General features: G+C 39.6%; 1 protein-coding gene across 3 annotated transcripts; it reads right to left on the reverse strand.

Moving 5' to 3' along the window:
- Window positions 1-291: 291 nt before the first annotated feature.
- On the reverse strand, window positions 292-24,002 carry MYBL2 (MYB proto-oncogene like 2). Of its 3 annotated transcripts, XM_042466143.1 has the most exons (15): window positions 23,749-24,002; window positions 23,554-23,637; window positions 20,244-20,331; window positions 19,872-19,940; window positions 19,603-19,695; window positions 18,252-18,472; window positions 17,990-18,146; window positions 17,033-17,299; window positions 15,006-15,395; window positions 13,170-13,309; window positions 12,250-12,349; window positions 11,550-11,663; window positions 10,083-10,208; window positions 5,615-5,764; window positions 292-3,045 (listed from the first exon to the last, which is right to left on the reverse strand). In XM_042466143.1, the coding sequence occupies exons 2-15, from the start codon at window positions 23,598-23,600 to the stop codon at window positions 2,917-2,919; spliced, it is 2,091 nt and encodes a 696-aa protein (XP_042322077.1). In that variant the 5' UTR covers window positions 23,601-23,637; window positions 23,749-24,002; the 3' UTR covers window positions 292-2,916. The 3 variants fall into 3 exon arrangements, with proteins under 3 accessions (XP_042322077.1, XP_042322076.1, XP_042322075.1); XM_042466142.1 differs by having other exon boundaries at window positions 23,554-24,002; XM_042466141.1 differs by lacking the exons at window positions 23,554-23,637; window positions 23,749-24,002 and having other exon boundaries at window positions 20,244-20,957.

The following is a 24,002-nucleotide window of genomic DNA, read 5'->3' on the forward strand; positions in this document are numbered from 1 at the left end:
GTTATTTACCTTCTAACACACATATAATGAATGTATCTAGAATTCAAAGACAAAGACATGTCAGTCTCTGGCAAAGGGATCTTGTAGCACCTTTGAGACTAACTGTGCAAAAGAAGTTGTAACATAAGCTTTTGTAGACTTGGTCCATGTATCTGAGAAAGTAGCTTATGTTACAATTTCTTTTGTAGTCTCAAATGTGCTACAAGATCACTTTACAATAAATGTATCTGATCACAGTTGCTTTCATATATATTTTTTAATTTTCCTTAAATATTTGTTAGCATCACAGTACTCATTTTCTGTTCTTACCATATTTGTTCTCTCAACTGTATCTCTCTGCAACAATACAGGCACCCAGATTCACAAAGATATAACCTATTCTACAGGTGTATGCTCAGAACTAACAGAGCCAGGCATGTGTTTCAGACAGGAAATGTCTTAGCTTTCCAATTAAAAGTTAATTGTCTTTGTCATTAGCCAGGCTCTCTCTGCTCATTTCCCCTGAAATTTGCTCAACAGTAGATCTTCCCTAATAAGCAATAAACACATAGCAGGACACACTGGTAGAATCAGATTTAGGAGATTAGAAATAGCTTTTAATATTTCCATCATAATCTTTTAATTTACAGCTAACTCCAAATCAAATTGGCCACCAACTTCCACAATGAATGATAATTTATTTAAGGTTATATCCAGGACTTTATATACCCTGTGGCATTAAGAAGAAAAGGTTTGCAGCAGCAAAATAATCCAAATGACTTATTGAGAAAAGCTCATGTTCCCCACAAACTGTCATCTGCATACAAACAATCTCCAACACCTCTGTGTGATGTAAATCTTGTGCTAATATAGATCTTTTCTGTCTAGACATACTTTAAATTTTAAAAAAACCCCACAAACCGCTCTAAACCCTGTAAGCATAGCAATGCAATGTGACCATTCTGTCACCTTTATAGGAGCTACCGGATGACTGTCCAGATGTTTTTGGCCTAGCCAACATGGCAATAGCAAAAAATCATGGAGGCTATAATCCAGCAACATGTGGAGTCACATATTCCCTATCCTATGTTTTATAGCTGGTTTCAGTGGTATTTGTAAGGGAAGGGAGCAGAAAGAAGCTTTAAGAAAAGCTTAATGTTTCCAGTCTGGATGTATGTTGTAAGGGAATCTTGCCCAAGCGAGGAGTTTCCTCTACTTTTATGACAACACATTATTCAAATCACAAAACATTGTTATTTACATTGTGCAGGATGCAGGCATGCTTTTAAAAGTTTCAAGGACTTGTGAGTGATGTCTTGAAGCCCTGTATCCACTCAGTCCTCTAGAGGGTGAGGAACCTGATTTTATACTACTACTGAGGTCAATCAGTTTAAGGTCATTTCATAAGTTAAGCAGAGGTGAGGCTGAGTTTTCTACTGAGTGTAAACTAGCCTTTCCCCAATGTAAGTGACCTCTAAGATGTTTTGGACTACAAACTCCCAACAGTCCCAATCAGCATGGCTAGTGATGAGAACTAGAGTTCAAATCATCTGGAGGTCATCAACCTGGGGTTGGTCAATGTAGATCACAGGGGATATGGCAGCCAATCACCAGTCCCTGTGTACTAGTATAGTGCTGGCATTTGCAAACATGTTTGTCATTCAGATATCACCTTAAAAAGTGTATAGTGCCTGTCAGTGTATAATGAAAAGTTATCAAGCATGGCAGATTGCTGTACAGATCACAGGTCTGAATCATTCTAGGACCTGGAACTGGTTCAGTTGATGTCATCATTTTCAGAATAACCCCATTCTGTAGGACTAATCTGACAATACCAGTGATATCAATCATCTGAATATCAACCTCTGATCAGTAAACTGCTGTGTAGTATAACACTGAGAAACCTGTTGCACTCTTACCACATGTCAGATGTGGTCAGCAAAAGAGTATTTGTTTGGATTTCTTCTAGAGGATTATATCGAACTAATGTACAGCCCAGGCTATACAGCAGCTCTCCTTAATAAGGCAGCAAACAAGTACAGCAGGAAAACAATTAACCTTATCCAGGGCATAGTCTTTCCTACTGAGAGGTGTGCCAAACCTTCACTCGCACAGGCAATTTACACACAGGCTCACAAGCTCCTTCTACCAGTGTAAGTGTAAAGAAAATAGCTGAGAACACTCCAGCAATGCTTCATATTTTGCCTGTTCTTTACAACTAATCAGGCGATTGAGCTGGAATAGCTGGAATAGAGGGTTGGCATTAGCACCATCTGGTGGATTTGGACATACAAAACAATCTAAAGTAAGCCACAACCTATAGACTTGGCAAACAATATTAGATCTAAATAAAAGGCAATGAATGTATTGTCAGTAAATTGCAATGCAGATTAGGTTATCAATGTATGCACTTACATAATGCAACAGACCAGATTCCAGTCCACATAGTTCATTGAGCAGACTGCATAGATTTCCAACTTCCTTCTATCCTAATCCAGATAGAGTGGGACCTGGTGACTTTACAAATTATACTTCGTTCCCCCTTCTACCTAGAAGTTTATGTGTTTTTTCCTCTGCCATTTAACCATTGTGTCTTGCCTGCAAGTCAGAAAAAAACAGGCATCTTTGTTTCCATTCTGGAAACAAAAAAGGGAAGTAGTGAAAAATAATGGAGAAGAGTGGGTATGTTCAACTTGAATAATTAAGGCTTGCTAGCCATGCTGACATTCATTCTTCTGTACATCATTTTCTGTACCTTCCATAGAACCTGCAGTATGGAGCAGTTTATTAAGAACACTTACTACAGAGCTCAGTCCTCAGAAAACAAATAAAGAAAAAATATCTTCTTGCCAAGAGGCGTCTTGTATTTTATCCTTTCATTCTTCCTACTGCCAGTTCCACATAGAAATGAAAAGCAACACAAGTTCATAGAGTTCTTCAAGATAAGATCAATGTCCGTGATGTGTGGTTCTGTTTCAGCACACCCAAAATCTGTCGAGCTTTGTCTTGCATGATCAACTGGTCTTTAGAACCACCGCAAGCCACTGTTTTCCAAGCACTGGACATCTGAGGGAGAAAGAAAAAGCAAATGAACACCATAAAAATGTTCATGATGATTAACACTTCCTAATGCAGGTATTGTTAAAGGCTTTTACCCTGGGTAAGTCAAAGAGAAGCCAGATAAACAGGCAAGGAAAGTTTTTGCAAATTGTTAAAAATGCATCCTTTCCCCAAGATTGTTGATGTTCTACAAGTGATCTAAACTAAGATTGGAGAGGCAGGCTGGGGGTGAGGGGGGCTTGTCCATATTGTGGACATCTGAAAAGCTTAAATGGCCACAGCAATTTACACTGCCTCCAAAAGAAATCCCACACTGGAAACCAAAATTATTTGCTTCCTAAGAGTCCCTGCAACAGAACCAATTCATGTTCCCATTAATTCTCTACTCTCATTCACTGCTAAATCATAAACAGTTTTAGCTGACCCCAATATATTGATTGCTCTCTTAGGAGTTTTGTTTCCCATCTAAGTAATTTGCTATTCAGAGGTTGCCTAAACTACACGCGCACACACACAATTCTGAACCAAACCAAACCAAATTCTGGACAAACCATACGCATAGAACAAAGTAAAAAATCTGCGTGTTTAATCAGATTCTGCTAGTCATCAAGAAAGGCAGTCACAAATGGACTACATACAGGAGGGAAGCAGAAGGGTAAAACACATGTTTCAAAGGTACCATATTCTCTTCCCAACATCTCCATATAAAATGAGCTTCAGATCACTGAGTGCTGGTAGAAGATTTGTGCCTGAGATATGAGAGAGCTGCTACTTATACGAGGCTAGTTAGATAAAATACGTGACCTGGCATAAAACAACTTCCCTTCTTGTGCATGAACAACTGTATCGATGCCAAGAAAGATTATGAATGGAAAATCCTAGTACCAGGAGAAAAAATGGCCAGAAACATCAAGGCAGCCACAACTACATTTGGTGATGGTTTACCTGTGATTAACTGCAGAAACACCTCCCATCTCCCATGTGCATCTCAGAATCCAGAAATCTTAAAAGATCCATACTGCAAGACTTAACTCATGATCAGAAGCTATAGGTAATAATTTCTACCCAAGATATTGGGCACCTCATAAGAAGCTGTTAAGTGGTTTCTGCATGGCTGTCAATAATCTAACTTCAAGAAAATATTTTTTTTTCCAGTGGGTTCCACAGGCTCATTTAAAATGCTGTGATAAAGCATCCTGATCCAATTGGGTATTGCTTCCATTAAAATGATAAACTTTTTAAAAGGTACAGTTTTCTATAGTTTATCAGTTTATTATTAAAACTTTCACCAAAGATTAAAGCAACCTGTTTATATGAATGTTTTATTAACCAGAGGCACTTCTGGTATCCTATGGCAAGAGTAAACCAATTTGCAAAATTGAAAATTAAGCACTAAGAAATAAAAAGAACAATAAATCTGAAGACATAGCCATGCTAGTCTGGAGAATTAATGTGCAAAGGGATCTTGGAGCACCTCTGAGACTAACTGGAAGACGGAAGCTGGTAGCATGAGCTTTCGTAGACTTGAGTGCATCTGAGGAAGTAATCTCAAGTCTATGAAAGCTCATGCTACTAACTTCTGTCTTTTAGTTAGTCTCAAAGTGCTGCAAGATCCCTTTGCATGGTAAATCTAAAGTTGCTACAATTGAGCAAAATCCATTAACCATAAGAATTCTAGAAGTCATGGGTATTTAAGAAAAAAATCTGTGACTTTTGTCAAAGTGTTGGCTAGGATTATGAGAAATACTGTTATCCTTTAATAGGGACAAATATGAGAGTTACTAGTTGTATGTCTGCATTTGGAAAGCACAAAACATTATAAATATATACATTCTGCAGAAATCGTAGCAAGAATCAAAAAACATCTTGTCTACTGATATATAATTAACCTATCTGATAACTTCAATGTGTATGCTTTATTTTATGAACTTTGAATCCCATTTTGGAAGAAATACAAAATATAAATCCAATAAATAAATAAATAAATAATAAAAGTGACTTTGTTTCAGCTTGTAAAATGTGTAACGTATGTTATATTTCAAATTTAAACCCGTTCCCTTGGTTTTGCCATCACTCACAAACAAACAATAATGACAAAGAAACATCCCTGCCCCTATTTAAATATGTAGGCAGAAAACCTTCCCATCACATCTAACCATGTACAATGGTGCAGCCCTTCCAAATTTAAAATTGTATTACAAAATGAACTCAGCAAGACTACAGGGTAGCTAGCAAACTGTATCTGTGACAGCACAAGAGGAAATCAAATCCTGGTCTCCAACACTCAAACCACTATATCACACTGGCTCCAGCAGTTTCCAGCCTTCTACAAAACTAATCTGTGCCTACTGGATGGGGAGGAACAAGGAGGAAAGAGTAGACTTGCTCACTTTTGGCTTTGGACCCATCCACAATTGACTCCAGGCCTACCTTCAGCCTGCACATAGCCCATGACAAATAATGTCAAAGGGAATGTAACCTTCAACAAAGAAAAGATTTATCCATTCTTGCTTGCATATCAAATCTGTAGGAGAAACAGGATTCAAAGAAAACTCCCACAAATGATGAAGCTTACCAGTGCAGGTGGCCTGAACTTGCTAGAGATTCTCTTGGAAGATGCAGTCTTCTCTGCCTTGATGCGCACAAACCCTCTGTTGAGCAAGCTGGTGTTACTCTTGCTGTTTGACAGAGAAAGGTTTAGGGACTGCGAAAGGAAGTTCACAGACTGCAATTAAGGAGAAGAGGAACAGTTACAGAGGTATTGCTCAGATTAACTTGTTTGATTTCCCTCCAAATCCTCCCTTTTAAAAAGAGAGTGGCTGTGTGCCATAATCAAGGGTTTCATGTAATCAAATGTTTCTTATCTCTTAGACATGGTGTAAGAAGCTTTTCAGAGAAAGAGAGGTCCTCATTTGTAATGCTACACTTGTACAAGAATCAGAACAATAAGCCTTACATCCTTTTCAATGTGAAACTCGTTTATTTCCCATGGCTCAGAAGAAGGTAATACTATATTTCAAATTCCAGGCCAGATTATTAATATTTGTTTGTTATACTATATTGTTAGCTAACACTGAGACCTAAATCCAATTGCTAGTCCCAAAAAAAGTAAATGTATTCAATTAATGGAAACTATATACTATACACATTACTATAAGCAACACTGTGTCTAAAATTTGGGACAGTCAAGAGGCATGCAGCACATCATGCAGGAGTAACTAACCATAGGGATGAAATTTTAGATCACAACACTTCAGACTGCAGATTGCATACCCTTCATGAATTTAGAGACACAGCCATGTTAGCCTAGAATATCAGTAAGCAAAGGAATCTTGTAGCACCTTTGAGACTAGCTGAATAAAAATCTAAAGGCGCTTCAAGTTCCCTTTACATACTAATAAACTAGCTCTTTAGGGCTCCAATTACATTAAACTTTTGTTTCTGATTCACTAGCCTGAAAACTGTAGGCTTTCTTTTAAAAAAAAACACAAAATGAAGTGGAGTATTTACACATGCAGCCTCCATCTATATTCTGAAGTGGTACCAGAATCCTAACACTTCGTTTATGTTCAGAGAAGCATTCCCAGGCATTGTGTGATTATCATTTGCTATTTGATGTTCTTTTTGTTGCCTGTTTTATTGAACCCTTTCCTGTATTGCTATGTATTTTATATGTATTATCCTATTATTTCCCAGATTGTACGCCATAGGCAGGTTTACTCTTATCTATTTATTGTTTGTATGTACAGCTCTGTGCAAATCTACAGCACTATACACTGCTCCCTCGGGTTACGAAATTAATTCGTTCCGCGGCCGCTTTCGTAACCCGAAAAGCCTTCGTAAGCCGAATTGCCATAGGCGCTAATGGGGAAAAGCCGCGTTTCGTGCGAAAAAGCGCCGAAAAGCACCAAAAATTTTTTTCGTAACCCGAAAACACATTCGTAACCCGGAACAATTATTTCCAATGGGATTTTTTCGTATCCCGGAAATTTCGTAACCTGGGTATTTCGTATCCCGAGGTACCACTGTATAAAGAACAACAACAACAACAATAATAATGTAATGAACAGAATGTCTCTTTAGATGCTTGCACTGTAAACCAGGCATGTGAAACGTGTAGATCTCCAGAAGTTGCCCAAATGCAACTCCTCTCATCTCTCATCATTAGCCATATTGTCTAAGGCTGATGGGACTAGCAGTCCAACAACATTCCCATCCCTGCTGTAAACCTATGTATGTGTGCTTGGAAAGAAGGAAGTCTGAATGAACTTTCCAGAGCTTATTTAAGTAAATAAGTTGTAAATAAAAATGCACATGATCTATCTGTACACAGGATATGTTCTGCTCTAAGCTTGGCACAGCCTAAAAATGGATGTAGAGGTCTGACCGCAGATGCTAACATAATTTACATCAGCTCCAAAGGCTCACAACCAAATGATTCTGTTGGCCATACAGCTCTTATCAAATGAGCAAATGAAACTATTCAGGAATAGGACAGAGTCTGACATTTCCCTGCACCAGAAAGACTATCCAGTCTTAAGTAAGTATAGGCTCTCAGGCTCTGTGATCACTGTAAGGCAGCAAGAGGAAAAAAGAACAACAACAAAAAAGCAAGTCTCAAAATACTACAACAAATGGCATAACAATTCAGTTTGTTGGGCATTCTATCAAGATGGCATCTAGTCTGGGAGATATTGCATTTTTTAAAAAAACAAATAAATTGCTTTACCAAAGGAAAGCTGACATATGGAAATGTGTTGAGTGGTTGGCTATTTTATTATATTTCCACATACACATAGAATTTGCCTTTTTATTATGATTGTTTGTCTGTGTTTGTTTGCTGTTGCACCCCTTTTTTTCCCTTCCTATAATCAGCACAGTAAAGCCAGTATGGTGTAGTAGTTTGAGCATTGGATTATAACTCTGGAGATCAGGGTTTGATTTCTCACTTGGCCATGGAAACTCAAATGAGCGACCTTGAATGAGTTATACATTCTTAGCCCCAGAAAACCCTGTGATAGGTTCTCCTTAGGGTTGCCATAAGTTGGAAAATGAACTGAAGACACACAACAACCATTAATCCAGTCAGAGAACGCCTAAGAGATTTTTACCATCCTATTTTTCTTGCAGCAATATGTGGATCTTAGATGCACAATGCAGATGCAAAAAGCCATGTGTGCCAAATGGAGCTCCACTGCAATTTTTTTAGAGGCCAGCTATTTTACAGCATGGATGAGAACAAGTTCTGGCATTCCTATTTATAACAGCTGAAAATTGCATTTTAAACAAGTCAGATATTGATTATTACATCAGGATTAATGAGGCACAAACACACAGCAATTATTTTAAAAAGCCAAATGGGATTTATAGGTTTGGATAGGCGTTGCTACACTTCCAAGATATTGACCTTAAAAAAGACAAATACTATACTACCTAACAATTCCCATCAATATGCTTAAGGACACTCCCAGAACTGACAGTGATAAATGAAATAGTAGTATTTTGTTCTTACAGTAATTTCTTATATATCCATCAAATCTGAAGCACTTCAAGGAGGAAGAGAAATCCTTCAAGAAATATGCAAACACTCCAGCAGAGGTTTTATTGAAAATTATTATTCTTGCCAATCTTTGAAAGGGCCCACATTTTAAGGTGTAAGTGATCCTGGAGTTAAAAGCAGAGCTTGGATTTCTGGATTACAGTTCCCAGGACCCTGAGGGTGTGGTGGGTCCCTAAAGCAACTTTTCAGGGTAAAGGGGTGTCTATTTGATGCAAAGGGAATATTTTGAAATGAATGTAAGAATATTTTCAAAGACAGAAGTCATACCCACTTAAGCTTTTACACAAGTATTTTAGGCAAATGGTTGTACAAGGCCATAAGAAGCTGCCTCTGAACCATGAAAACACAGCTCTACTAGTTCAGGTCGAAATGGCTCTCATGTGTTCCCAATAGTTACCTCAGCATTAATGGAGGTGTTTCTGCTAAGGACACCCTGCATGCAAACCACGAGTTATACCAATGAGCTATGAACCCATCACACCTAGGATGGCAAGATGAGGGCATCCATGGACTATTTCCTGCCCATCCCTTTCACATACTGAAATAAGAAAGGATCAGAGGCTGCAAATTTGATTAGAGAAAAATAGCAGGGAAGTGGGTACATAACCCTCTTTTTGTGGGCCATTTTGCTGATTCAAAATCAATCCCCTTTCTCAAACTGTTTTCTTATTTGCATTACAGAGGGAACCTCAGGGACATTATGCTTCAGGGTCATTATGCCTGTACAAGGTAGGAAAAGTACCAAAAAAAATCTAGAGGAAGTGGATTTGATCAGGAAAAAAAAAAGCTAACAAGTCAAGAGTTAAGCCCGTCTTCCAAAGTCACCAGTAAAATTTGCAGCCTTCTACAGCCCATATCAGTAAAGACAGAAACAAGCAAGCCACCCTTGGTTTATCCTACATCCCATTCAGATTAGTTAATTTTAAACTATTACTCACAACCAGAAAATGAAAGTAATTGGGAAAACTATGGCATTTTAATTGGAGGGGAAAACAGGAAAACCATGGAGAAAAACATTTTCTTTTAATTATGGGGAAATCAGCATATTTTTCTAGGCTAAAGAATTTCATGTCACAAGGCAGACTCTGGACTTTCACAACAAAATAAAACCCCTCACTTTGTTATTGTTGTTGTGTGCCTTCAAGTCAGCTTATGGTGACCCTAAGGCAACCCTATCATGGGGTTTTCTTGGCAGGTTTCTTCAGAGAGGGTTTGCCCTTGCCTTCCTCTGAGGCTGAGAGAGTGTGACTTGCCCAAAGTCGCCCACAGTGGGTTTCCCAGACCAAGCTGGGATTCAAACCTTGGCCTCCCAGTGCCTTAGTCCAATGCTCAAACCATTACCCCACACTGGCCCCTAACTCTGTACGGCCTCAAAAGAAAGTACAACATGCTTGTGAGTGATGTCTATTAATGACATTAATATATGCTCAGCAGGCACCATGTACAGTTAAGTTTACATTCAATCACCAGCACAAGAACTTACCTGGTTCCCCTGAGTTCTTTTAAAGCAAACAGGTTTGGTCATGGTCGAAACTGTCATCTTCAAGTCTTCATCCACAATGTCTAATGCAAGAGATTTCCTGACCTTCTTAATGGGACTCCTGTGCATCTGGACAGAAGAGAACATCAGAGTTACATGTAGGTTCTAACAAAAAACAAAATGTAGAATGAAAGAACCTGGAGATAAAGATGCATCTTATGCTAAAGACAGGAAACTACTATTAAAGCTAAACCACTTGGTTATCAATAAGTAATGGAGAATCAATGTATTCAAACCACAACTTGGAAAGGTGTTGTGTTTTATCTACAATTTCCAGAACCCCTCACACAGGGCAGAACCATGTGCAAACTGGTGGTGTTCTGAACACAGTGAACTTCCCATAGCACAGCACAAACCTATAAAAGGTCCTACATACATAATCAAAAATCTTTGTCCAGCACAGTTCATGATAGGCATTCCTACCACCAAACTTGTTTTAGAAAAAAAAGGGAACACTTGTGATCTTCTTGTTGTTGTGTGTCCTAAAGCCAATTCTAACTTATGGTGAGCCCAAAACGATCACCTCATGGTTTTTTTTTTTTTTGGGGGGGGGGGGGGGGGGGGTGTGACTTGCCTGAAATCACTCAGTTAGTTTCCATGGCCAAGCAGGGAATCAAACCCTGATCTCCAAAATCATAGTCCAACATTCAAACAACCTCTGGCTAAAAAATGGCCTCTCTGGGAAGCCTCCAGGAGCAACAATGGATCTTTTAAACAGGATGGGAGTGGCCTCCTGCATTGTTTAATATTTTTTAAAAAAAAAAATTTTCAAGAACAAACGTGAACTTCCAAGACATTTTTTTTCTTCCTTTTTGGCAATCCATGAGCTGAAAATTGGCCCTCACAGAGTTGGCCACCACTACTGCTCTACATACTGAGCTTCCCCAACAAAAATATTGATATGGGAGAAGCTCACTGAAGGGACACTGTCTGAAAAACTACATTATTAGACCATCAAATCCCATCTCTAGAATTAAGTTTATTCTGAAAGCCATTTGTTTTGATTTTAAAAAATGGGCCTAGGCTTAAAAAAAAAACTAAAAAAGGGAAAATGGAATGGGAAGAAGAAATCTAGCAGTCTTTTAAAGACTAATTTATATTTTAACATAAGCTGCCATGGATATCAGTCCAGTTTCTCAGATCCTCTGACAGAATGATGTTAAAGCTGCAGGTTTTTAAGCATAGTTACAGAAATATGGGAATGGGATACAATGTAATAGGATACAGAAAGATGCAAATTGTGACCTTGGCAGTAAAACTTCAGAGAGCTGTTTGAGAAAGAACATTCTAGATACTCCAAATTCTGGCAGCAGCTGAATGACCCAGAAATAGCCTGGCCCAATATTGCCTAATAGCAAGGATAATTATGAGAAGAGGAAGTTTAACAGAAATGCTAAGTGAGATACTTACGCCCTGTTTCCTCTTCTGTTTCTCTGGCTTCACATCATCTTCAATGATCAGCTCAATGCCAGTTTCACTCCTCAGTACTTCTTTTAAATCTTCTTCCAAATTAGGAGTTTGTGGCTGTAGTCAGTGATGCAAAATAGATGTAAACCAAAGTATGATGTACATCATTTAAATCATGGATCAGTTATTAAAGATGTCAGCATTTCACTCTAAAGGGGTCATTTCCACTAATTTTCAAAAAGGCATTGCTCTTGTGTACACATAAAATGCATTTGTGTATTCCCATCATGGGGAAAAAACACCTCTGGGAATAAAACCCCCTCAGTTGCTTCAGCAAGAAGACTGCAGCATTGGAATGGCAAGAGAGTTTTTTTTAACATGATGAAGGTAGAAAAATAGGGGCTGACTGACAGAACACCTCCCATTTACAGCAACTGCCATGGCACTTTAAAACATCCTCAGTCTGTTAAAGGCCCTCTGCATGCAATGAAGTCAAACATCTGGAAAGAGCAATCTGTCCCTCCCCAAGCAGCCCACTTGGCAAGTAGGAGAAAGCTGCTATACAGTAGCTTAAGGGTGTTCCTGTTGAATTTGACCTTTTGCTTAAGCTTTTGAACTTTCCTATGGGTATCAAGCATTCACAGCATGGGAAGAACAATGCAATGCAAGAGAGGAAGGATCCATGAAACTGCTTAATACATACCAAAGGCTTCATTGGTCCATATTTCTCTAAAGCATTTTTGAAAGGTGTGGGTGTATGAGGTGTGTTGTCTGCTATATATTTCTGATCAGGGGTCACAAACCTGAAAGCACAAAATAAAAAGGGGAAACTGTTTTCAATAATTATGGACACTTACTAAAGAATGGTGGAAGATTCTCCAGTTTCCAGAAGGATTTGCAGAACAGCACACAAGTATAGTGTAAACTTTGGTAAATACTGAAATACTGATAGGCATATTATTTTCCTGTAAATGTTATCAAGGAGCTAGAGGACAATTGATCAAGACCATTCTAATGAGCTGTTACTCTCAATACATTTGGAAGGATAAAATATTAAATCAAGCAAATGGTTGATAATGTTTTTAAAGAAATTTTGCAAACTAGACCAAAGATGTTAGTAAACTTTCAACTGTATACATTCTCTGTTCTTTCACACAGCTTTTTTTCTGTAAATATTGTGTATAAGTTGACTTCATATATAAATCAAGGACACTTTTTGGAGCCAAAATGATTGATTTTGCTATGACTTGTGGATAAACTGAGGGTAAAGCTTAGGAACATGTAACAAACCTTTTCCTCTCTTTTTAAAAACACATAAGTGAACATACTTAGAGGGCATTAGTTTTGTAAGAATGCTACTACAACCAAAAAAAAATGAATAATAAAGTATGGGATCTTGAAGCCACCATATTGTATACATTGTGCTTTGCAGAAATGTCTGTTGGGTTCATATTGGTCTCTCATCTATCTCCTATACTACTTTAAATTCACCATTACTCATTCTTAACATTTGGTGTTTTCACACTTACTGCTAGGCCTAGGCATATTAAAGTGGAGAACAGACCTTCCTCACTGCAAGACAGCTGCAGGCATGAGAAATGATAGGCAGAAGGGAAGACTTACGCAGAGTTTTTCTGGACTAACGGTGTTTTGTCTCTGTGTAACGGGGTAGTCACTATCACCTTCTGGTTGCAGACAGGGGTAGAAGTTAAAGAAGGATTCTCAAGGTCCAGTGTGTCCTGTTTGGTCCAGAAATTCAGGAACTGCCAAATTTTAAGAATAAAATAAATATGTCACCATATATAAGGTGGCAAACAGATCACAAAGCTGTTTGGAGAACTTAGTTGAAGTTACTTTATTGGACTAATAATAAAACTCTTAGGACTACAACTTCTAGAATCCTCCAGTCAGGACAGCCATTGCAAGAGATTCTGTGGATTATAGTCAAAAAGGTAAAGCTTTGTATAAGATGACAACTCCAGAAGACTGTTAACTGTTTCTATGTTACCAACAGAAACAAAAAGCAATATAGGTAGCACTCAGTCATTTCATAACAAATAAGTGCTTTAGACATGCACTAAATGTTTGTTTGCAATTGGGGTGTATGTAACTTATATAGCTTCTTAATCCTCTGCATTGTTATAGTCTGTCTTCCTTGTGCAAAAGAAGAAACATGATATTTCCATAGAAAATGTCATGCATGAAGAGAGGGGTTCATCTCAAGTATGGCTAGAAAAGGCCTTTGCCTGAACCCCTAAATAGCTGCTAGTGGTTAATACAGACAATGCTGAGCTTGATAGATTTATGGTGTGACAGTGTATGAGGTAGCTAGTTGCTTAAGTGCAGCTACAGTTATAGTGCTCTGTAAGAAAAACTAACATCACACTTTCAGGAGAGACAAAGTACATCCCTGAGCAGACATTATGAAGAATAAATGTCTTAAGAAAGACCACTAACATCAGAAATATAACAATATTAACTTTGGTGTCAGATCTGTCTAGGACTCATTGCAAAATCTTAGCTATTACCACAATGTCAGGAATGCACCAGTATATCCAGTAGGAATATCATTCATCCTTCAGCATCAAAGCAATCTAACAATATAATTTTACAGCAGCAAACATCCAGCAGCAATTCAACAGCTTTTATCCCCATTTATGTAATGGTATAAAAGCACCTTGGTCATTTTCTATCTTTGAATTATGGTGTATGCCAAAACCAAACAATGCTGCTATCACTGCTCAGTAGCTCCCTGTTCTAGGCATGCATACAAAACTATAAAGCCAAGTAACATGGCTGAGAGATAAAAAAAAAAGATGCTCTAGTCATGCTGATCTGCTAACCCATTATTAACATCAGTGTATTCCCAGAGGTCTGTGAGGTTTTCATATGGGAGTAGACTTCCTTGGAAGTAAGCAGACACCAAACAAATGAAAGGTGAGCAAAGTAAAATCAAAGAACAAAGAACTGGTTGCTGAATATAATCTCCCATGTTACATTCAAAGACACTGAAAAATTCCACATGGCTTTTCCATATCTAAAATAATAACACAAGAAAATGTAACCTGATTTTTTTTTGTATGGAGCCATGTAAAGATATTTTCCACTTTATATAGTTAGACATAGAAGGAAAGAAGAGCAGCATCCATAACTTTACAAACTCTTAGGGTCCATCAGCTTTAGAAAATCTGGCCAATGATGAAGAATGGTGAGAGAAGCAGTCCACTGAAATCTGGAAGGTCATAGATTCCCTAACTCTGATATAAAGCAAGCAGAGGGAAGAGTATTCTTTGCCTTCTACACATCAATGTAAAAACAGGATGGTGGGCTGCAGCCATCCATGATAACAACACCCAGAAAATAAGAAAGCAATTTGCCACAAGACAGGAGTATTGTGTACAGATGTAGTTACTATTTTACACTTGATAAATATCCCTTAATTGTTGCACACCTACATACCTGGGATGGGGAAAATGGCAATGTCTTGACAGGGGTGCTCTTGACAGGAGTGCTCTTAGGTGTCATGCTATTATAGGAGTCTAGGAAAGAGAGGCTGGTACTGGTGCCACCTTCTGAAACTGGCGAGAGACTAATTTTCCTCTTCTTCTGCCGTTTAAGTACAGAAGGTGGTGTTCCAAAGCTCATATCTGTGTGGGGAGAAATGGGGATAAGCTCGCCCTTGCTGCCTTTGCTCAGATCCGAAATGGTATGGCCATCCAAACGGTACTCTGTCACATTCTGTGAGGAGTAGGGTTTGATAGATGTCTGTCTATCTGGGCTGTTGCTGTTACTTGCAGACAGATCATCAGGAAGGTCAAACTGAGACAGATCACACCAACCATCTGGGTCCTGCCAGAAAAGGAACAATTAGAGAAAATCAGGAACATGGGTGAAACTGAAGAGAAGAAAGCAGTACTGGAGTAACTCAATACTATTATGAGTTATTCTGCTGAACTGTTATGAATCAAACACACAGTTCAGTTCTGGAAAACTTCCATATGCATATCAGCCTCCCTCACCCCTCATCATTTATTTGTTTAGGACTACAATTCCCAACAGCCATATTGTTTGGGAGTGATGTGAGTTGTAGCCTAACACACTGTGGGGTGAAGAGAGGCACAAGACTAGGGAAGCTTACAATATACAACTCCATTAATGTTACTATTCAATTGTTTTAAGGTTTAACATAGAATGTTTTATTTTCATTTTAATTGTCTTAACGCAAACCACTCAGAGATCTTATGATACAGGGTGGAATGTATTTTAAATAATGTGTGCTTGAAAGAGAGCAATTCCAAGGATTAGGACAAATCCCCCCAAACAGCACAAAAGAGCTGGTGAGGATATGTGCAGCCTGCAGCAATCTTCCCAGAGCATGGAAGAGTAACAAAGAGGAAAGGATTAAAAACAGACTCCAAGAATTGTCAGCCAGCATGGCCTGTGCAATCTGGATATAGATGTGGTCTTAAATGTGTGGGGCACAAGAGCCAGTGTGGTGTAGTGGTTTGAGACCAGAGTTCAAATCCCAGCCTGGCTATGTATATCCACTGGATGACTTTGGGCAAATCACACTCTCAGACACAGGGAATGACCATAGCAAAACTCCTCTCAAGAAACTTGCCAAGAAAATCCCATTAGGGTTGCCCATAAGTCCAAAACAACTTGAAGGCACACAACAATAAACATGTCCCCGTGAGGGCACTTTAGTGCCTCTGCCTGCACCCTGCTCTTTAGGTTCCTGGCTGTGCTTGCTGGGCCTCCTGTATTTCAGCAAAAAAGGTCTTTACCTGCTAGAAGTCTCCCTTAAGCTGTTGTAGGGCATACTTATCCAAGCCTGCTTGAGTTTTAATATCTGTAGATGGGGCTTTCTCCCTGTCCCACTCTCATCACAAACACATTTGGGGCAGGCATGGGAGACAGCCTTCTTGATGGCTACTTCCAAATTGTATAAATCCCTACCCCAAGAGGTCAGGTTGATCTTCTCCTTACTGCCTTTCTACAGGCAGATAAAGGCCTTTATTTAGGTAGGAACTGGTTTCTAATGAGATGAGGCAGATGGAAGTTTTGGGGGAAAGATTGTGATTCTATTTTATTGTTTTAACTGTGTTTTTAAAACTGAATTTAACTTTTGTTTTGAAACACAAATCTGGTCCAATTGTGTTTTAAATTTTTGTATTTGTAAATTTTTAGTTGTACTGTACTGTGTTTTTAAATGGTTGTAAGCCACCTTGAATGCTGGAAGAAAGCTGGATTATAAAATAAAGATATAAATATTCTATTCATGTGGGCAACAAGCAAAGCTGCTAAGCCAGAGTTTCCACCACTGCACTTTGCTTAGGAACAGTAGCCAGGACTTTAAAACAGTATTGATTTAGAAGACTGGCCAGTGGACATTTCTAGTCATTAAAAAACAAAAAACTTTCCCCAGCTCTGTTATCTCCCCAGTCTTGACTGCATTATGGAGAATACACCAATCTACTTCTTACAGATTCAATCATGTCGAGAGCTTCTGTAATTGCTGGAACTGACGAAATGGACAAGTAACTGCCTCCTTCAACCACCCATGTGTAAGCAGAAGAATCTTCCTCCAGCGCATCATCAGGCACTGTGTTTTCCGGTGCTCCTTTGTTGTCCTCTGCTAGGCTTTCAGGGAGCTGCTCTGAAGACATTTGCAAGCCAACTGGCTCATCTTCAGTGGCTTCCTCCTCTTTGATTTCCAAACTATGAACAGGCCAGTTGGTAACAAAGGTTTGCTGTGGAAGGCAGGTGAGAATTTTATCATTATTAAATAACAAAATCAAGTTGTCAGCTATAGTAATAGAGAATCGAAGTTGCAAAGAAAAAAAGGGCAAGGAAGCACAGGCCCTCAGGATATTTTGCACTTCCAGTTTCCAATAGTAAAGGTTTATGGGAACTGTGGTCCAAAATAACTGGAAGGCCAAAACTTTATCTCCGCATACTACAGGGATGGGAATCATGAGGTTCTCCAGATGTTGGACTGCAACTTCCAGCAGCCCTAGCCAGAACAGCCAATGGTATGAATGCTGGGATGAATTCTTTTCCATCCAAGAATGCTTGGAGTTACAGCCAATATCTGAAGGACCACATGATACCCACCTCGACATCCTAAATTTATCAGTGAACTATTTGACATAATCTAAACTAAGACATGTAGATACTGCATATTATGTTCCACACAGAATATGCACAACATGTTTCTAAAGGACTTTTTCCAACCTTGTGCTCATCCTATGTGCTGGTGTACAATACAAGGTTGGCCTAGAGCCCAATGGGCATGCTGTCTGAGGATTATGGGATTCATAATCCAGCACACCTGGAGAGCACCAGATTGGGAAAAGCTAGTCTAGAATAGCTATTATTTCAACTGCAATAAGTAGCCTTTTAACTTTTTTTGTTTAAAAGAGCTTTCCCCTGAATGATACCTGGTCTTCAGCTTCCTGTACATTTTGGCTTTCCTTGTCTTCCACCTCCACCAATAAAAAGAGGGGCTTGGGTTCTTTTGTTTCATTAAGAAAGCTTCCTATGTCTACTTTTCTTTTGATTGTGGAATTCCAGTGGTTCTTCACAGCATTGTCAGTCCTGTAATAAAATAGAAAATGAATGCATGTATTGAAGGACAATGTACAAGCAGTCTAGCATCTTACTATTCCACCAAGTAGGGTAGAAATAAATTAAGCAGCTTACCTGCCAGGCAGCAATTTTGCAATCTCAGCCCATCGGTTCCCCAGAACTTTGTGAGCCTCACAAATTATACGATCTTCCTCCTCTGTCCAGGATGACTTTTTCACCTCAGGGTTTAGGTGGTTGTGCCAGCGTTCACGACACTGCTTTCCTAGCCGGCCTTTCAAGTGCTTGGCTATAAGTGTCCATTGCTTTGTGCCATACTTTTTCACCAATTCAATAACCTTGTAACAAATAAAAGACAAATGACTGTAAGACATACTCCTGAGTGTAGTTTGGTTTTTGGCATTTCAGTGTACCGCAAGTACAGAGATGTAAAGATGCCACTGAGGATAATTGCTTAACTGCTAGCAATCAGGATTAGAGATTTGGATCCTCCACTGCTTCCACATTTTTCTCAGCTTCCATGCCTTGCCAGTGCAATCCAGCTTGATACTTTTGAATAGAGAAGTTGAAAGGAAATGTTGTAGCCTCATGCAGGAAAGCAGGGCAATGATTAAGCCAGAAAGGGAATCTCTGCTATCTCTGGTCATGGATATAACAAGGATAGTCTTCAGGCTGGAAATAGGGCACATGGAAGAGCAAGATTTGCCCACAGGCTAGGTGACAAACCTCTGAAGTCCAAAGGGTGGAGGTTCCCTTTCCTTTTTGGAGTACAAAATCCCAAAAAAACATGCAACCACTACAATTTCTCAAACCAACCCAGACAACCTATCAGAGCATGAAGAGCTCGTGGCAATGTACAGACATTCAATTCTGTGCCATTTTAGATTACTACTATGCTTCCTAATATCATCTTTTTCTAGATCTATTCAGTGTAATAGATGCAAGTGAATTCATGGGGAAGGAGGCGGGGAAGGGACTATAATAACAGGTTTTACTTCCAATGTACAGTATAATTTCAAGTTGATCAATGTGCATCTACCTATGTAAAGCGTTTTCTCTGTAAAAATCAGTTTGCAATTGGGTGGAGTAAGCAACCTCCCACACAACTAGGTGAAGAAAGCCATTCACACATTTTTAGTTCACAATAAAACCACAATGCAGTCATTAGCATAAGACATTCCAGTAGAAATCTAAACAAATAAGGTACTAACAGTGCTAATATCAATTTACTCACAGTGATTTCAATAGGACGACTCTGGCTTTTGAAAGGGAATAGTTGGGAAACAAGTCAAAACTGATTCAAGCTTTGGGAACTATTACCATAGATTTTGCATTTCATAGACAAAGAGTAGCAGCAAGCAGAGGTTCTATTCAGAATGATGTGAGATTCTCCTGGCAAAATTAGAGTCTCTTAAGAAAGCTAGGATTCCAGTTTCATCCATTATAAATGTCAACAGAAAGACATTACCTTCTGATCTTCCTGCTTTGTCCAAGGGCCTTTCACCAGGACAGGATTTAGCACCCTGAGCCAGCGGTATTGACACTGCTGTTCAGTGCGATTCTGCAGGAAAATTTTATACAGATACACATTAAAGGGAATATTACTGGGGTAGCATCAGAGAAATTAAAAGCAGCAGAAAACCATCTTATTCAGTTCTGCCTCACATGGGTCTCTGCTCAAAAATAACAAACGATCTCCAAGAAATCCCTCTACTCTTCTGAAAATACTCAACTTACAGGAAAATGACTTGCTAGAAACTTCCAATCATGTCCAAACTGAGTCACCAGTGAATTCAACAGCTCATCCTGCAAAGAGAAATTCTGTCAGGCCATTTACACATAAATAACACACACTGCAACATGCTGTATGGAAAAGGTTTTCCTTATATCCAAAATAAGTATTTCAGGAAGAAGATAAGTCAGTAGATTAGAGGTTTGGGGTCCTTTAACAACATAGCCCATAAAACATGTTCCCCAGCTCTGCAAGTTAGGATTTCTCAAAATAGCACTTGTTGGGTGTCATCAAAGTTATTTCCATTCAATTTCTGTTAAACTCATTTTGTTGCCCCTCTCCCCACTTTCATCTTCAAGATCCACACATGGCAATACCTCTTCACGTGACCATTTGACTTTGCACCTATTATCCCGTCGATCCTGTACGTCTGAATCTTGACCATGTAGTTCATCTTGCTCTTCACTATGACAAACAGGGTTTAAAGAAAGAAAGAGAATCTTTTTACACCAATATTGAACTGCCTTGATAATTTGCTGATAATGTAAGCTCTGTCTCATTCAATAGAAACAGTTTGGTTAAGGACATTAGATTAAGTACATTGAGCCAGGCAAAATTTGCCTCAAAAATGTTGTATTCCTTCTTAAAACCTGTACTGGGACTTACTTGGTGGTAAATGTGTTCAGGAGTACATCTTTTGATGAAAATTGTGTAAGAAAAAAGAAGGAAGAGGCAATGAGAAGGGAGGAAAGTGATACCACCACAAATACTGTAACTGCATAGTTCAAGTTCCGGAACTAACAAAGCTCTCTGCAAATATAGGGGCTCCTCCCAACTTTGGAAGTGTTCCCTGAAGACTCATCAAAGTCTGAACATCATCCAGTGTGAGACATTTTTTTTCTTCATTGAAGAAATAAAGCCGTTGGACACCCTTTTAAATGTGAAATATGCTAAAGGGATACAGGTGAAACACAGGCTGAAAATGAGTCAGCAATGTGATGAGGCAGCTAAGAAAGCCAATGCAATTCTAGGCTGAATCAATAAAAGTTTAGTGTCTAGAACAGTAGTTCTCAACCTTCCTAATGCTGCAACCTTTTAACACATTGTGGTGACCTCCAACAATAGAGGAGAGGTATCTCAGTTCCTAAGACCATTGGAAATATGTGTGAACCACTGGTTGAGAACCGCTGGTCTAGAACAAGGGAATTAATAGTAACCCTTTTTTCTGCTTTGGTCAGGCCTCACCTGGAATACTGTGTCTGGTTATGGGCACCACAATTCAAAAAGGATGTGGACAAGCTTGGGCATGTCCAGAGGAGGGCAACCAAAATGGTGAAGGGTCTGGAAACCATGCCCTATGAGGAGACTATGGCCTGTTACAGACTGCCAAAATAAAGTGCTTCGGGTCTCTTTGGAGGTATGCTATTTAAATGATGCATGCATCCTAAGAATCCGGAAGCTGCACCAAAGCTCCAGTGCTTAGGAATGGAGTGTGGCTTTGGCGCGACCTCCAGACTCTTAGGACCCATGCATCATTTAAATAGCATACCTCCAAAGAGACCTGAAGCAGCTTTATTTTGGCAGTCTGTAACAGGCCTAAGGGAGCTGGGTATGTTTAGCCTGGAGATAAGAAGGTTAAGAGTGGACATAACAGCCATGTTTAAATGTTTAAAAGGATGTCATACTGAGGATGGAGCAAGCTTGTTTTCTGCTGCTCCAGAGACTAGAATATGGAACAATGGATTCAAGCTACAGGACAAGAGATTCCACCTAAACATTAGGAGGAACTTCCTGGCAGTAGGGGCTGTTCAAAAGTGGAATAAACTCCCTCGAAGTGTAGTGGAGTCTCCTTCTTTGGAGGTTTTTAAACAGAGGCTGGATGGCCATCTGTCGAGAGTGCTCTGATTGTGAGTTCCTGCATGGCAAAATGGGGTTGAACTGGATGGTCCTTGTGATCTCTTCCAATTCAAAGGGTCTATGATTCTATGCCATGGCTCTGTGTTACTGAATTCTAGAATTTGTAGTTTTGTGAGATATTTAGCTTTCTCTGTCAAGAGCTCTGGTGACACAACATTGCAAATCCCAGGATTCCATGGCAGTTAAAATGGTATCAAACCACAATATTTCTGCAGTGCAGATGCAGCCTTAATCTGCATCTTCAAGATGAGGTAGTAGAATATGAAAGGGAATTGCTAAAATCCATACACAGATCTCTTTAAAATCGCATCTAAATCTAAACCTAGTTAATGTATTTAGGGATTTCATGGGCATTTTTATGAGAAGGTGCATTGAAATAGCTAGTTGTGCAGTATTAAGCATCATAAAGGTTTAGTTTATACAGTGGGCCTTTAATATCCCTGGAGTTTGGTTCCAGGATCCCCCATAGATACCAAAATCTGTGGATGCTAAAGTCCCATTATACGTAAAATGGTGGAGTAAAATGGTGTCCCTTACATGAAATGGCAAAATCAAGGCTTGCTTTTGGAGTATATATACACAGACATACACACACACACACACATATATATATTTCCAAACTGTGGATCGTTGAATCTGTGAATAAAGAATTGGGGGATACAGACTGTATAGGTGAGCCTTCAGATTATCCATGTGGGCCTAAATCCAATTGATAATCCCAACTCAATCCACTGAATCAAGTGAAACTCTGAAAGTCAACCTTTCTGTAAATTCTACAGGTTCAGTTGGTCTACTCTAGTTAGGACTAGAGTCACAACAGGATGTAGGCCTCAGGTCCAAAACACACTGCAGAAATAATCTGGTTTGAGACTGCTTTAACTATTCTGGCTGAGTACTAGGGAATTCTGGGAACTGTAATCCTGTGAGACATTCAGCCTTCTCTGTCAGGAAGGTCTGGTGCCACAATAAACTACAATTCCCACGATTCCCTAGCATTGGACCAGGGCAGTTAAAACAGTCCCAAACTGGATTATTCCTGTGGTGGGTGGACTACTATTTTAGGTCCAAAAGACAGTGCAGAAATAATCCAGTTTGAGACCACTTTAACTGCCCTGGCTCAGTGCTAGGGAATCCTGGGAACTGTAGTCTTGGGAGACATTTCGCCTTCTCTGTCAGAGAGGCCTCTGGTGTCACAATGAACTACAGTCCCCAGGATCCCCTAGCACTGAGCCAGGACAGGCAAAGCAGTCTCAAACTGGATTATTTCTGCAGTGGGTTTGGGACCTTGGTCCTCCTGAAAGAGCTTCTCTCTTGCTTCATGCGAGGCTTATACTTGGCACACAGTTTTGCTCCATCTTCCATTTCAGTGCCATGGTCAGTTTGCCCCCATTTTAGGTGGGCTTTGGAGGGTTAGATAAAGCCCCATAAAGAAAAACAACCCTAGCCCTCCAGTATACTTTCCTTATGGTCTTCCTTTCCCTGACAGTCATGATTCAAAACAGAATTCTGAGTGAAGAGGAAGGGGAAACTCTTCCTCTTTCCCTCCCTCATTGCCACCATTTGGCGCAAAAGGAAAACTCTATTCTCCATGCTCAAAATGGACAGAGGAAGGTGGAAATGGAGGACAAGGTCCTGGAAAAGGAGGACCTCTGCTCAGCCAAGCGCAAAGGAAGAGAAAGCACCGCCAAAACAACCCGAAAAAGCATAAAATGTAGGACACTGGAGGAAGAATGGAGAGCATGCCCAAAAGGAAGGCTTCCAAACACTCACAGAAACAGAAATCCATGCGGCTCAGTCGGGCTCAAGGCGGAGGACATTTTGGAACTCCTCCTGGATCAGGATGGAGGACGGGTCCTGGAAATGGAGGACGCGCCTGGTCACCCTGGGATCCTTCCAGAAGGTGGGCGCTTTTGCATTTCATTCAGATGCATGCAATGCGATGCGATGCGATGCAAAATAACTCACCAGCAAAGCTTGCGAGACATCCTGGTCTTCCCAGTATAACTATCATCCATCAGGCCAAAAAGAAATTGTAATTAAAAATAATAATAATAACAACAATACATTTAAAAAACAATAATAATAACTCCAAAAGATAAGGAAAGGAAAGGCTTTGCAAAAGCGGGGAGAGAAGAGGCGTTCAGAAAAAGCCCCAGCGCGCGCAGCCGGGAGAGCTGCAAGCTTAGCTCAGCTTAGCTGGCGCGCGCCCGCCCTGGGAT

This window comes from Sceloporus undulatus, chromosome 4, assembly GCF_019175285.1.
Source record: "Sceloporus undulatus isolate JIND9_A2432 ecotype Alabama chromosome 4, SceUnd_v1.1, whole genome shotgun sequence".
Classification (NCBI taxonomy): domain Eukaryota; kingdom Metazoa; phylum Chordata; class Lepidosauria; order Squamata; family Phrynosomatidae; genus Sceloporus; species Sceloporus undulatus.

Excerpts from the sequence above, each read along its gene's own strand:
- MYBL2 (XM_042466141.1), bottom strand. The coding sequence starts at position 20,426 with ATGAGACAGAGCTTACATTATCAGCAAATTATCAAGGCAGTTCAATAT. Across the intron at positions 12,350-13,169 it reads TTAGTCCAGAAAAACTCTGC|GTTTGTGACCCCTGATCAGA; the intron begins GTAAGTCTTCCC and ends TTGTGCTTTCAG. Across the intron at positions 3,046-5,614 it reads AGTTCAGGCCACCTGCACTG|ATGTCCAGTGCTTGGAAAAC; the intron begins GTAAGCTTCATC and ends TTTCTCCCTCAG.